The sequence below is a fragment of the Cynocephalus volans genome, chromosome 3 (assembly GCF_027409185.1).
Source record: "Cynocephalus volans isolate mCynVol1 chromosome 3, mCynVol1.pri, whole genome shotgun sequence".
In the NCBI taxonomy this organism is placed as follows: Eukaryota; Metazoa; Chordata; class Mammalia; order Dermoptera; family Cynocephalidae; genus Cynocephalus; species Cynocephalus volans.
Genome location: NC_084462.1, coordinates 30642903 through 30658738, shown reverse-complemented (window position 1 = coordinate 30658738; position 15836 = coordinate 30642903). Strand labels below are relative to the sequence as shown.

The window sequence follows — 15836 nt, the reverse complement described above, 5'->3', positions numbered from 1 at the left end:
TTCAAAAAGGGAGAGACTCTTCAGAGAAGTATTTGACTTGTTTGATCTTCATATTCACCTAGAAATCTTTTGAAAACTCAGGCCCAGTGAGGGTACTCTGTGTGTGTCTTTATACTACCCCCCTCCCCGCAAGGGATGGTCATCAGCCAGGGCTGAGATCCGAAGTCCTAGATGAACTGTGTAGAAGCCCATCTTAGCTCGGGGGAGAAGTGGAGGGGGTTTCTCAATACACAGGACTCTAAACACAGATGAGATTTCCATAAGAAGCAAATCTAACAGTCACATTCATTAGCATACTCTTTGTAACATAAACAAACCTCAACAGGGTGGAGAGGGGAATGAAGGAGAACAATTTGCAAATGTGCTTAAAATAATGAAAGGAAACAATGAGAGAGGAAAAAATGGACTATTTGTCACTTGGTTTCTTCAAAACACAGATATCAAGAAAAGCAAAGAGCTATTAATATGGTCTTTCACAGGGAAGAATGGAGTGCCTATTAGTTTTTGTTTTTTTTTTCTTTTTTAAAACTAGTTCTAGCAATAAGGTCTCTTTTATTGTGGAATAGATTCCCAAGAGATGTGCTACTTTTTAGTGTAGTTTAAAAGCAGACAAGACAAAATACTTAAGAATCTACAGGAGAATATAAGTTTATATGCACAGTAACCTGTAAGTCGGTACCAGTTCCTCCTCTAATTTTATACTTCTGTTGCAGGGGGCTGCTTCCAAGAATTCAGTGAGATAAGTATGTGCAAGAGTTTAGGACAGGGACCAGCACACGACACAGTAGACTTCAATATCATGAGCCTGAACAATATCATGAGCCTTTGGCAAAGGCTTAAAATCTACCTGAGTAATATGACCAGCAAAAAGGTCAGATTTTAATACAGGGAGAAACAGTGAAAAAGATAGAGAAAGAGAGAGAAAAAAAAAATTGCTACAAATATCTATGAGTGGCAGCCACCTAATTCTAAGCTCCAGCTTTTAAAAAGAAAATAAAGGACTTCCCAAAAAGTACTCTCCCCTCCCTAAATCCTACTATTATACCTAGAAAATCCTTTGTAATGAAGACAATATTCAGCAGCAATAAGGAACAAATGTGGTCTACCAGAGACCCATTTGAGACTCTCACAAAATCAATCTGTATTAAAAAGAATGTGAAGAGGGGAGAAGCCCGGGCTTTCATGCCAGGTGGAAACTGCTGCATGCTCTTCCTCTCTCATACTGATCTTGAGCAAGGTGACTTAACCTCTCTGAGCTTTTAGTTTCTTCACCTCTAAAACAGAGATATCATTCCTTTTTTCAAGGGGAGGGAGGGTAGTTCTATGAGACAACGAATGCAAAACTGCTAGCACAATACCTGGCACAGAGCAAATACTCAGCAAATAGTAGCTGCTTTTTCAAAATCTCTTTTCATGGTATTTTGGTGGAAATAGGTCAACTATAAATGACCATTGACTGAGTACCTACTATGCATGGATTACTGAGTGAACACAGCAACTATTCTGAGAGCTTCAAATATCCCTAAAAGGATATATGTGGGCAGAGTACAGGGACTAAAGGCAAAGATTATAGGGGGAAAACAATACATTACAAACATAGGGAGGAAACTCTGGCTCTCTTTCTTCCAAGGTTCCAGTCATTACTCCCATGTGACACAGAGTAAACCATTTCAGAGCATATAACAGACCAAGAAAAAATTAATAGCACTTGAACTTCCCACCAGATCCCAAAGAAAACACGGTCAACACTTCAAAAACTCCTTTAGGCTGGCCCCAAGATTTCCCATGGGAAAATCATTTCAGAAAGATGAAATGCTCCCAAAGCTAAGAAAAATAAAGCATTTCTCTGACCTAATCCATATCCCAGCATTAAGACTGTCAATAAGGAACTATCATAGTAGTATCATCATCTGTGATTTTGGAAACAGGTAATGGCTGTGGTTGAAATTAATTCTGGGTTTGAAATATAGGTAAAAGGATGGTCTTATTGGATAGGTTTTGAAGTTTAAATGATTCAAAGTGGAAAACCACATTGTCAAAATATTTTACTATTTAAAAGAAGTGATCAAGGGAGGTAGAAGTGGTGTAAATATGCTGAGTTAAACAGTTTTTGATATTTTCAGATTGTATGTAAAACTACTTTTAAACTGAGGAACTATTTCTGGAATCACATTACACTTCAATATTTAAACACAGTTACATTCCTTCAATTGAAGATGACCTGAAACAATCTGGTCCATTCTATATTAGACTAATAAAACATCACAACTGTCTAACACAGCAGGCTTCAACATTCAGGTGTGAAATCACACCTCCCAGCAAACAAGCTGAACTATCCCTCTGCATCTCACCTGCAATTATCATTTCTTCCCTCCCCAGGAGGCTCTCAACCACCACATATACTCCTAGGCTCACATCTGGACATAAAAACTCCCTCTGGGGGCCTCATATGCTATGGGAGTAAAAGAGGGAACTAAAACAAAAACTTCATGCTGGCTTAGACTACTCCTGAAAATGCCTATTTTCAACACACAGTATAAAAGCAATTTGATAAAATTAAAACACCCTTATGTCACCATGGTTAGGGATAAATATTTTTCAAAATAAAAAGAGTAAATTTCACAGTCCCTATAGAGGCCAGCTTCTTCTATTAAGGCCAATTCCAAAAATTTAGCAAAGGATATTTCATCAGTTGAGAGGGCATAATTAGATGTTTTGATTAAAGCATTTTCCTCCCCTGGTTAACAAGATATAACAGATGTCACCGACTTCCCTAATAACAATACAGCCCTGCTTTTGGCATCTTTACAATTTTAAAACTGAACTGTCATATAGAAAAATTACAGCTAGGGTGTCTGTGCAATCATGACTCTGAAGTGGTTATGACATGCCTGGACTCCCCAATGGAACAGATATGGAAATCATATTCCATATTCATAGCCGCAAGCCCTCCTTAGCACACACTTGAAAACCAAGCTCTGAAATCTGAAATGCGGGCTTATTCAAATCACCACCAATTATTCTTGGAAGCACCAACCAAGTGAGGTATGAAACCTGAACAGAAAATGCAAATCTCACAGTCACTTTCTCTCAGGAGCACAGAGAACACACGCAGAAAAGTGTCTCAGGAAAAGCAATGTCCATCTAAAGAGACTCACTTTACCAAAATCCCAGCTTCCATGCAGAGAGGAGAAGTACTATACTTGATTTAAAAAAAAAAAAAAAGGACTCATATTTTTCACAGCCAGATTCCCCTGGTGAATTTGATCCAATTTACAAAAATTCGATTTACAACAATTTTGTCAACATATCAGTCCAGAGTGTAACTAGAAATAGGCTTGCAGTTTAAATGGGAGGCAGAGCCTCTCTGATTGAAGTTCAACTCAAACATCCTGGTTTAACAACTCCATTAATGACATCAAGCATAGATCTAAAGATTACTGAGCCCCTTTGTCAGTCGCATGTGTTATTTATAGGACAGCATATCAATCATGTCTTCCCCTTATTATTTCCTACTTTCTGGTCCTAAGCTATTTGGTCTGCCAAATTAATACATTCCATTGCTGCTGCAAATGTAAATAGTGCTTGATAAAAGATTAATAAAATAGTTGGGTTCTCTGCAACCACATACACACCCAGGGAAATTCATCAATGTCTTTTTATTTGCATATTTGGCTGACTGCCCCCTGCAGCAAATATGTAAGGCGCAATGCTCAGGTATCCTGGTTTATGGTTTGCATTTAATTCAGGGTGTCAATCTCCTTCTGTTTTAATTACATCCATCTTGATATGTTATTACAATCCCATGAAAACTTCTTTTCATTATATGAATGGCTATAAATATATACACATGACAAACAGTTGTTATAAATTTTCTGGTTCAGCAATAAACAGGCAAGATACCTTAGCCAACATGTCATATGGATTTAATATTTTAAGTATTTCTTCAGAAAAGTTTGGTTGAGTTTTCAACTCAACCTCACTCCAAAGTTCACTTGTTTCCTATGTTCTGCTACCAATGTCATTAAGTTACTCTGACTTTTCCTGGATTGCTAAACTAAAGAAAATATTTTACCCAAAAGAAATACGTTACAATTTTAAGTGGCCCACGTTAAGGTCATCTTATATCCGAATAATTGTTTTATTTTTCCACTGGACATTCAAGGATGAGAAACCCTCATATCATCACCCTATTTTTTCTTTTATGCCCTCACTGCAAGGCAGGCAGGGGGAGGGGGAGCCTAAAGATGAATGAACCTACAGAGAAAGGCCAATGAATTTCAGGGTGCTATACTGAGGGAGAGTACAGGGAGAGAAGAATGCTTTTAAAAGCTTCTTGATCTTGAGTAACAATCAGAATATTTCTTAGAAAAAATGGGAAACTTTACAATCATGGGTGCTCATCCTTATTTGTAGTACTATTTTTGTTTAAAAAAAAAAAAAAAACGTTCTTCCAAGGTTCCCAATCACTGGCACTCCCCAGTACTAACTAAGGAAAAGCAGACAAGTCTTCTGGTTTCACTGGGTAACAGTGAGAGCCTCTAACTCCCAGTGTGATCTTGAGTGGGTCAATTAACCCCTCTGGGCTGTGTTTTCATCTGCAAAATGAGAGGGAGAACTACATCACTAAAGACAACATCTGTGTCTCTGATGCCACATGGCTTAGAAAGCCAATCAGCCAGCAAGAGCTGGAGTGAAATGGATGAAAAGTCTGCTCTGAAAAAGTTTAGGTCCTAACTTTAGGATAATAATTCCTAAAGATTTAGATCTGCACATTAATCTCAAACTGTAAATTTCACAAGTAATCAAAGTAAGCACCATAAGGAACAAACTGCAATACACAGCAACACACAACCAAATGCTAGTCTCACTTTTTGTCCCAGTGAAAGTATAATTTCATTTCAACTACATAAGAGCATTTCTTTGAAAAGCATAATCCATGGGCTAGCCAGTTAGTTCAGTGGGTTAGAACACAGCCTTGTAACACCAAGGTCAAGGGTTTGGATCGCCATGCAGGCCAGCTGCTACGAGAAAAAATATTTATATACATATGGAGAGAGAGAAAAGAACACTTCTGGACATTTGTTATTCTTGCCAGCTAAAACGTGTACAGAGAATGAGTAGAAGTCACTGGAACTTCTACCATGCGGCTGGTAAACAAGTGATAATCTAAAATTCAACTACTGTGTTAGATACATCTTCATTCTCTTAGAGTTTTTTCTTACTCAGTTTTTAACCAGAGGAAACTATTCACTGAACAACATTTGACCAGCAATTTTTAGCCAGCAAGCATAACTGAACAGACCTAGAAGAACAAAAAGAAATCTACCTCAGTATAATAATTGAGGGATAATTGCAATACCCGACTATAATTTCTTAATTCCTCTTTTTAAATTCTAAAATATCACTGCCGCCAGAAACTTTATAAACTGAAATGAGGTTTCTTTTGTGCTTCAATAGACGGCAGGTGTGGGAACAAGGAAAATGACATTTCTCAAGTATCATCACAACTTAACGCTAGCAAATGACTTAAACTCAGTCTCAGATTCAGAATTTAGCCCCAGTTTGAAGGTATCAGATTTCACCTATATAACCAAGAATCACAATCTGTTTTTGCAGGCTGTGCCTCACTTAGTAGCAACCACATAGTACTTAAATTTGAAGACTTTCTGCCAAAAATGAATCTCAACCTACATTAGCCATTTTCCATTACTTACAAAGTGTCAGCTTTTCCCTTCTCTTCTTGTGACTCTATTTTACTGCATGCGGGTTTTCCCAGGCTCTGAAGGTACCGTTGAAGTATGGCACCATGAGGTACAGTGGGGCAAGCCAAAATGACAGTAAAGGCGCTCTTAAAATATCTGCATTTAGTTGGTAATTTGTGGTGTCTGTTCAGACAAGCCCTAATTAGAGTTCAGACATGAACTGAGATATCAGGAAGATGAGCTATAACAGCCGAGAAAACTGTGGCAAGCAATTCACCCTCACAGAGCTAACATTACAATCCCTCAAACAGAAATTCAAATAATTAAAGGTTGAAATTTTAAAGTTTCCACATTTCATCCACAACTTCCTAATCTATTACCTTTTATTAATCATATTCATAATTTTGATGGTTCTTCCTCAGTAAAGGGAGGAAGGGAGGAAAGGAAGGAGACAGGAAAGGAGAGAAGAAGGTAGGTAGGCAGCAGGTGGGTGGGGCACTAATACACTAATGTATGAAATAAACACTTTCAAAGAAGGCAGCAATTCACATGATTTCAGGATCCAAGTCCCCTTGCAATGGATGGAATCAGAGACCTGAACCAGGACTGAGACATAGAAGCCTACATTTGCCTAGTCCCTCCTTAAGCAAGCAGAGGCAGATTATGTGAAATCCACTCCTCCTCTCCTAGGTTACTAACAGCATAAAGAGGACTTATTCTTTGCGACCTTACAATGATATGCAGTGCATACCAAGGCATACAAAGCTAGAAACTACCCTACGCTGCAAGTTTGTTAGAAGAAATGAAGAAAGACTATAGCTTAGATATGGAAGAAAGAAGATACACTTAGGATCTCACTAGCCTTAAATTCTATGTCCCCCGTCTAGAGAAAATCAACATTCATGGAATAGGTACAGATGATATAAGAGAAACAGTTCTGACCCAGATAACAATATCCCCAAATTGTTTTTGATCCTTTCCTGTCTTGGGTCTTACCAAATTTATTACCATATTGTACCTCCTAACTCCAATGATCTAAATTTTCACATCTACCTGAATCTTTTCAGAACTTTCTCAAACAAATAGTTGCTATCCCATTACCAGGTACTTTTCCCTAAATCTACAGAATATTGGGTTTAATCCTAACCATGAAAAAAAATGTTGCTTCTTGAGGAGAAGAAATAACATGAGTTATGAGGCACTTTTCCAAAGTTAGGCTACATTTAGTACATTATGACTCCTATACAGGACAGCGGTAAAACAAAATAAAACATAAAGCCTCTAACCCACCATTCTCCACCCTCTGCATGCACATACATGCACATAAACATACACACCCTCCATCAAGAAGTGCTACAGACCTTCTTGTGCAAAGACTTCTAAATCTTATAGCCCATGGGATCTAAATTATTCCTTAAGAGTTAGCCTCAACTATTATTTACTCCACTTGGGAACTTATTTCTAATCCTAACATTCTCTCAAACTAAATAATCATTTATCTCTTACAATACATAGAACTGTGGTACAGAAGAGTCTCAGGATCTCTTCAGCACCCTCAACACTCCTCGAATCATGTTTGCTACGCTAGTTTTTTAACCTTTTTTCAACAATGAGAGGGGGAGAACACCACTCTCAGAGGATCAAAGGCTCAATCACTAACTTCACAATTTCTTTTTCTTTTTAATTTACTTACTCATGTACTTCCTGTCTACTTCCCAAATAAAGCTGAAGTAGTTCATCTCCACAGCCAACACCAGCCTCATGGAATTATCATATCACAACCTTCGACCTCATCTCACATAAATTCTCCTCAAGTGATATTGTGCCTTGTACAGTTAGACACCAAAATCCAGTGAGCACAGTAAAATACTTGAATTCATAACCACACACACGGTTCACATCCTTCCTTTTCCCCAAATTTTCTCATCACTTAGGAACTCCTCAGATCTTAAAGCTGTGCACGCTTTCAGAAGTGAGATGCTAGAATTGACCCATTTACTCTGCAGTCCCGTGGCCAAACTTTCCAAGACAGAAAGTGAAAAATAGAGCAAAAACACAGCTACATAGCCTTCCCTGGATGTGTAACAGCAAAAGAGAGGTTCTGACCCTTTTTGAACTACCATTCATGCACAGCAAGCAAAAGGCAGGTAATTTTAAACTTATGTTTTAATATCATTATCAACCTCCTTTCTCACCCAATCATCTTTTCAGACTGCTAAAAAATAGCAATATATTAAACTAGAAGGGACCAGGAAAGAATAAAACATACTGGCTGGAGGACAACTTGGTGGCATCAGAATCAGACTGCTATCACACTGAAAGAACTATTAATGAGAATCACTCAGCAATACTCACCTCATGGTGGGGTTACTAACATCACTGAAAAGGCTGACACCAGGTAGGAAAGGGGAGCAGGAAAAGTGGACTAATCTCCCTCACTGTTTACCTCTTGCACTCCCCTTGCCACTCCTGCTTAAGCAGCAGCCTCCCACGCAAGCTTCTGTGCCTGCTTCCAAGTGTCTACCATCAGCCCACTCACCCTAAACTCAGAGATCACCAATTCCAAGGCATGGAGGGATTTTTTTGAGATCTTTTCCAGCATTTCCCAAACAGGATTAGAGATTACAATGCTGAGAATAAAAGTGACCCGTGGTCAAACAAGTTTAGGAAATAAGGCACATCACGTTGCCTTCTCTGATATTCAAAATTCATAACCACATAATGAAGTTTTTTCATTCTGGCAGAACAAGTCCTCCATTTAATTTTGTCTAGCCCATCAAGTTGCAAAAACTATCTGAGGGTGGATCACTCTGTTTTGGTCTGGAACACAATGTATGAACATCCTGCAAAGCTATGTTCCCTTCCAGCTTGAGAACCTTTGCTGTAAACTAGTCTAAACTTCTGTTATGGATGAAGAAAATGATGCTTTTAGAGAGTAACTTCCCAAGGTCACACAACTTGTTAGAATGGCTAGGCCTGTAATGTAGGTCTCCTGACCCCCTGACGAGCACTCTTTACTTTTGTAATCACTTCTACCAGTCCTTCCTTGCCCCAAGTCCTAACCACACAGCATATTCTCACTGGTATTGTTTCTGTGCCTTCACTGTTCCTCTCCCTGTCCCCCACTACCTTCCCTACTTATCCAAATCACTTCATTCTTCTAGGCCCCATCTTCTCCACGAAGCCTTTTCAAATACTTCAGCCTATTTCACGACCCTGTCTCTGAAATCCCAATGCACTTAAGTTGATATCAGGCATTCAAGTGCCTCTTTCAAAATCACTGTATCGGTGCTGGACTTAACTTATCAACTAAACTACATACTTCTTCAAGATGCTACATATATTTAGGTTCCTCTGTACTCTCAGTCCCTTGGACATATTAAGCACCCTGTACATATTTGATGACTAATATAAGGAATATGATTAACGTTGTTTTTAGACAACTCAATAAGTGAGATTTGATTGTGATAAAAGTATTAGAGCCCATGAACATTGCATGTTATAAGTATATCAACTTCTGTACAGCCTACTTATGCTACCGATATGTGGTAGGTGAGCCGTGAAACAGAGCTAGGAAATGTAGACCACACGAAAGTTTTGGTTTGATCCTCCTCCCATCAGAAATGAGCTGTCCTTCACAGTCACAAGCCTGCAAAGTTCCAAGTGGCTTCCTGTCTGCTAATTCCACCACTGTCATCTTTGCTTCCCTTGGCCAATTGTACAAAAGAGGCTGCCCTAAGAACCCAGTGCACAAAAGAGGAGTGAGGAGGAAAATAACGGATTTGCAAAGTCGAATTTTCAGCCATCGTGCTCACATGGCTTCTTAGAGACTATGCAGAAAGAAACCCAAATAGAACAGAAAAGAAACACTATCTGGCACATCAGGATATGCTGATGGTACTAGGACATCAAAATTCCCATTTATACTTTTTGTTCACTAGAAGCCACTTTTTTTTTTAAACGAGACATGATATCTGGGGATATTTGTTCTCATCCTGTTTCTCAAAGAATACCCAAATAAATAATACCATATCCAAATAGTAATTCTCATTCTAAACTGCATAATGAAAAGAACACCCTGTTCAACTTTAGCCTCCTCACCTACCCTCTTATCTTGTATCATGAGACACTTCATAATCACACACTTGAATTTCAGGGCACAATTACTCAAGATAAGTGTCCTTGCAGAATATGAAACTAACTCAGCCAGTTTCACTGCCTATAAAGTGTGGGACTTGTCAAACTACCCCTAAAGCTTTCATCATCTTAAATAAGAATCCAACAACAGTGAAGAATAATCAACATTAAAAATACAGGTTCTCGTTAGGCAAGTTTATTACTTTCACTCCACTATCAGTAAAACCATAGTTGGACTGCAACTATTTATATCGGCACATTTAATTAATAGTTAGGAGACTCTTTTTAAAAGGGAAGTCCAAAATCCACTACTCAGAACAAAATCATAGAGTCAAATAATGTGTCCATTAACACACAAAGTATGCTACTCCACAGTTTGCCAGCTATTGCTCTGAACTGGCATAATCTGTGAGCCTAGCTGTGCAGCCAATATTTCTAGTTTCTTATCACAACATTATACCAATAGCAGCCTTGATAATACATGGTGACAACTGTCTTCATTTTGAAACACAGGCTCAAAACCACAGTATGTGTTTAGGATAACTCTTAACATCTATAATAATTCTTAACATTTACAAACACTCCCTTAACACACATTACTGTCCAAGTTCATAGTTTAGTTGCCCATTTCCTAATAAGCCTCAACACTTCTTGGTGACTGTTCAGTAAATCTTCCAAACTGAGGACAGTAGAACACCTGAAATTTTATTTTAATGATCACTACACACATGTTCTGACCATCCAGCATGGACACAATGTAATAACAAGCAGGCAACATATCTACCTTTTGCCAAAGAACCAAGACGTATATGATGATTTTTACTTCCCATTGTGTTTTTAATTTGAAAAGTTTATTTACAGCTTTCCTACAAAAGTTGGACTTCTTATAATGTGAACACTAACAGGATATTTAATGATATTAGGAAACCACTGTTAATTTATTTAGGGGTGATTATGGTACTATGGGGTTTGGGGGGGCGTTGGGAGGATTAGTTCACTATGATTTAGAGATTCACACAGAAATATTTACAGATGAAATCATATCACATCTGGGAGGGGGAAATGAGTAGACGGAATATAAAAGAAACAAGATATGAGTTGGTAGTTGTCGAACTTGGGTGTTGGGTGTGTTGGAAGTTATTATACAGTTTTGTCTACTTTTGTATATGTTGACATTTTTCTATAAAGTTTTAAATATACTTTTTAAAAAGTGAGGCCTTTTATATCCCCACACAAGATATGTATGATATTTACATATGAAAGTAGCATACTGTTCAGTTAACCAAAGTAACCTGGATTTTGAATCTAGAAAAGCTGCAGAAAAATAATTACAGCAAGAAAAGGAATGGTATTAATGGTACATTTTGAACTTGGTCTTCTTTAAAAATTAAAATTATTTCAAGCTCAAAAGAAACTGGCATGGGCTCATTTTCTCTCAAAAGCCAAATGAATAGATATATACATCACAAGCCCAGTCAAATAGCTATATATTGAAAATAAACAATCAAAAACAACTGCATAAGTCATCTATCCTTACCTAGCCTTAGAAAATGTTCATAGGAATCTGGAGGCCCCTCTTGCTTACTGAGAGGGGCCAAATAGCAGCCCAGGATAACTATGCAGAAAGCAGAACCACTTGTAACCAGCTCTTACAAGTACTTTCATAAACCAACCACAGATAGCAATGGTGAACCAAATTCTAGGCAGCATTTTCTATTAGGATATAGGCTGCCATTTCGATTCCTGTTTTAAAGCAAAAGAGACAGACAGAAAGAGGTCACCCTCTATAGTACCTACCCACATTGGCAAAGTTAAAGCAACAGTTTAGAATTATCCTAATAAGTGGGGAGCCTCAACACTCAAAATATTAGCCAATAAAGCACCAGTTCTAGAACCAAAGGGTAACTGATTCAATCACTAACGTTGAAACCTGTGTTCACCCTCACCACCACCACCACCACCACCACGACCCTACCCTCCCTTCCTCCCAAACCACTGGCCACCATCCACCACCATCAACCCAACCAAAAGCAGTTTAAACAGAAAAGAACAACACTGACAGGAAGACTTTGTTTTTAAAAATTTTTAAACCTGACACCCAAACACATACACAGAACCAGCAATGTAAACTGTACAATTACTGTATGTGAAATTAAAGCTGTCATTAACAAAGCTTGCATCTGAGCTTCTGAAACAATACCATAATGACAGCAAAAAAAAAAAAAAAAAGGAAAAGTTTCCCTCAGGAATGTCAAACCATCACATCAGGTGCAAGAAAGGCTCTAAACGAACTCATATATTGGTTCTGTGCTTAAGAAAGCTGGACCAGCTCTGCAGAATCTCAAAGTCTCTCTCCCCCCCCCCGTGTGTGTGTGTGTGTGTGTGTGTGTGTGTGTGTGTGTGTGTGTGTGTGTGTGTGTGTGTGTGTGTGTGTGTGTGTGTGTGTGTGTGTGTGTGTGTGTGTGTGTGTGTGTGATGTGTGTGTGTGTTATGTGTGGTGTGTTAGGGGTGGGGATAGAGAGGTAGGGGGAGGAAAGAAGGCAGTTAAATTTATAGAGGCCAATCCAAACCCAGCATCAAATCATATCCGTTCAGGCAAAGATAGTTTCCCCCTGACCCCTGGGCAGTCCCCCTCTACCTCCTTCCACCCTCCACCCCCCCAACCCCAGCAGCCTGATAGCCAGCAAGAAAATGTGCATTTGGAAATCAATGCTGCAGGTGTCCAAGGAATTAAGATAGGTACACACTCAAACACACACACAAAGCCAATCACTTAGGGGGAAAAAAAAAAAAAAAAAAACCACAAAAAAGGAAAGGGAAAGGGAAAATTGGTAACAAGCCCTTCAGATACCAGCTAGGATTTTATTCTTTCCTCCCACCAGTCCCCCGTGATGTATCTTTTCCTGTCCTTTAACTAAATTGCTCGTGTACACACACATGTGCATATGTATGTGTACAGATAATATTATAATTAACCCTTTCTGTAACAGAGCCACATACAGAATACAGAGATATTTCATCCTTTCCTCTTCTCTCCCCTCCTCCTTTCTTTCTCCCAATCAAGAGAAAACGCCCCCTTCCTCAGCTTCACCAAAAAAAATTTTTTTTGAGGAGGGGAGCAAAGAAACCACAAAACCCCATCAGTCTCCGGTCCCGAGGACACCCAGGAAAGGTATATACTATACACACACACGGACATATGGCTCTGTAAAAAGCACACAGAGACCCGTCCACGGGCGCCCCAAACCCAGCAAAGAGACTTCCACCAACCAAGAAGCCATGATTGGGGAGGGAGAAGAGGAAGGAGTAGGGGCAGAGCTATCCGTGGAGAGGGGGCGCATTGTTGTGATGCCTGAACCCCTTTCTTTCTGCCCATCTGCTGTAGAGGGGGTGAAGGGAGGGGGCGCAGGGGGAAGGCGAGCGAGAACGAGAAATGAGACCAGGCACTGCTTTGCGATTCCCTCCTGCTGCCTGTCTGCCCGCGCCCCCAGCTCCCCCCAACAATAAGACCTCAGCCTATACAGACAGACAAACAGCCCAGCGCCGGCGGGGGAGGCAGGGGAGCCGGGCGCAACCGAGTGGGGTCGTGAATAAGGGGAAACCGGGGGGGAGGGGGGTCCCCCTTACCTCCAGCGCTTCAAAAGTGACAAAGCTGGTCATGGCAAATCCATCAATGATGTCCTCTTCGGCCGAGGTGGACTCTCTCCGCTTCCTCCGCGGGGGTCTGGGCCGGGACGGGGCGGAGGACGGGGGCTTCCCATTGTCTTCCTTGTCGGAGCCCGACGACGAGGCGAGCGAGGGCGCCCGGGTCCGGCCGGCCCCGCCACCGCCGGCCGCGCCGGCCCCTAGCCCGCCCCGGGAGCGCCTCTCCCGGTCTCGCTGCGACCGCGACCGCCGCTTTTTGCGGAGTCCATGGCCCCGCGTCGGGCCATCCATGGCTCTGCCGCGCCGGGGTCTCCCCGCTCGCCGCCCGCCCGCCACAGGCTCCGGCCGCGGCCACACAAAAAAATTGACACCAAGCCCTTCCTCCCCCTTCACGGCTTCCCTCCGCCCCGAGGAGGGCGCGGGGGAGACGGCGGCCGAAAGAAGGGAGAGAGGGGAAGAAAGAGAGGAGAAAGAAAAGGGGGAAGGGGCGGAGAGAGGGGAGGGGGGACAGGGAGCGAGGGCGAGAGGCGAGGAGCCCAAGTGTGGGGCTCCCCGCAGCACCGAGGGTCGGAGATGCCTGGGAGCAGCGCCGAGCAAAGTAATGGCTGAACACACAGGTCTCCTTTAGAGGAAAAAAAATAACTCACCAAGCAGGCAATAAATCAGAATAGCGGAATGCTTTGATCAAGAGACTGGGAGGCTCCGGGGAGCCCTCCCCACGGCCATTCTCCGCCGTGCCCCCCGCCCCCCGAAAACGCCTGCCCCCCAACCCAAAATCGGGTCCGAAAAGGTCGCGGGAAAGTGGGGGCAATGAACTTCACCCGCCCCTCGCGCAGGAAAACACCCCCGCCGCCTCTCACACACGCCTCGGAGAAAACTCACTCCCAGGCTCCAAAATTTTTAAGAAATGCACCCAGGGGAGGCCGGGGCTCCAGAGCGACCTGCGAGGGGCGAGACCCCCCAGGGAGGGAAGCATAATAATGCGATAATTAGCCGCGGAGAGGGCGAAACTGCGAGAGGTGGAGAGAAGAGAGGCGGAGGAAGGGAAGGAGGATGCTGGAGCAGTTGTGGGGTTTGCTTTTCGGTCTTCAAGGGAGGAGGACAGGGAGATGAAAGCGGAGAAGAAGCAAAGCCTGACGCTGCCACCCGCCCCCTCCTCACAAAAATATTTTTTCCAGTCCCAGAGAAGAGGTCACTCTTCTTAAAAAGGGAGGGGGTGAGTCAGTCAGTCGATGAGGAAAGCAGAAAGAAATTTCCAGCGGGAGAGACACCGGTGTGCCGCCGCCTGCCGCCGCTGCTGCCCCTTCTCGTCGCCCAGCCTGAGGAGAAGCGCTGCCGGGAACGCCGCTCTCACCGCCGCCGCTAAAGCTGCCGCCGCCGCCGCGAGAGCCCCGAGCCGGAGGGTGCACGGCGTGTCCCCGGGCGGCTGCAGCGGGAGCCCGGGCACAGCCCCATCCTCCGCCCGCCCGCCTCGCTCAGCTCCCGCTCCTCCCCCCTGCGCGGCCGGCCCACCGCCGCCGCCGCCGCCCGCCTCAGCCCAGCCCCGCGCCGCCCGCGCGCCCGCGTGCACCCACCCGCCCCGCGCCTCGCTCGGCGCGCGCTCTCGTCCCCGCGGCCCCGGCCGGCTGGGTCACGTGGGAGGCCCGGCTCCCTCCGCCCCCGCCCCCTCCCCAGTTGTAGAGTGTGTAGAAAGCAAAAGGCTGCGGGCTGGCCGCGCTCACGAGCCCAGGGCATGCGCGCTGGGGCGGCCGGGCCTGCGCACTGGGGGCGGTGGGGAGCCGCGAGGTGGGGTGGAGGTGTGGAGAGGGCCGCCCGCGTGGGGTGACCGCGGCCCGGCCGAGTTGGCGCGCGAGGGTGTGGAAGCCTCGAAAGGATCCCGCCAGTCGCACCGGGGACACGTGCGGGCCACCGCGCCTTGGGCACTCCGCGCGCGCCCCCAGCACCGTCCTCGGAGCACTTGTCCCTCGACCCCCTATCCCAGGCCGGCCCAAGGCACCCGGGCTGCAGTCTCGGGAGGCCCCCACGGTATTTTTCTTTGGCGTCCTGCGCAGCGAGGGAAGGAGAGAATTCAGAGAAGGGACACGAGGGGGGCTTCCCTGGGAGAGGGGCGCGACCGGAGACGACAGGAAAGGGAGCGGGTGCCGAAGCGCGGGCCTCTGCTCGGCTGGGACTCGCTGGGAGAGCCAACAGGCAGAGTTGGAAACTTTTCCCCCACGTGGTACCCCAATGCGTGGCCGAGTGACCCCGCGCCCCGATGACCCCTGTACCGCCCTGGCCTTCCAGCGGGGGCCCTTGGGGATGCGCGGGCGGCTTTGGAGCCGGGAGCGTCAGGCCAAGCCGCTGGGGGCT

General features: G+C 43.8%; 1 protein-coding gene across 3 annotated transcripts in view; it reads right to left on the bottom strand.

Moving 5' to 3' along the window:
• AUTS2 (activator of transcription and developmental regulator AUTS2) overlaps window positions 1-13778 on the bottom strand; it is a 1156454-nt gene extending 1142676 nt beyond the window's left edge. For all 3 annotated transcript variants that reach the window (XM_063091349.1, XM_063091350.1, XM_063091351.1), the window contains exon 1: window positions 13470-13778. In XM_063091349.1, the coding sequence (XP_062947419.1) occupies window positions 13470-13778 (309 nt within the window). The remainder of the gene's footprint in view (window positions 1-13469) is intronic.
• Between the last annotated feature and the right edge of the window lie 2058 nt (window positions 13779-15836).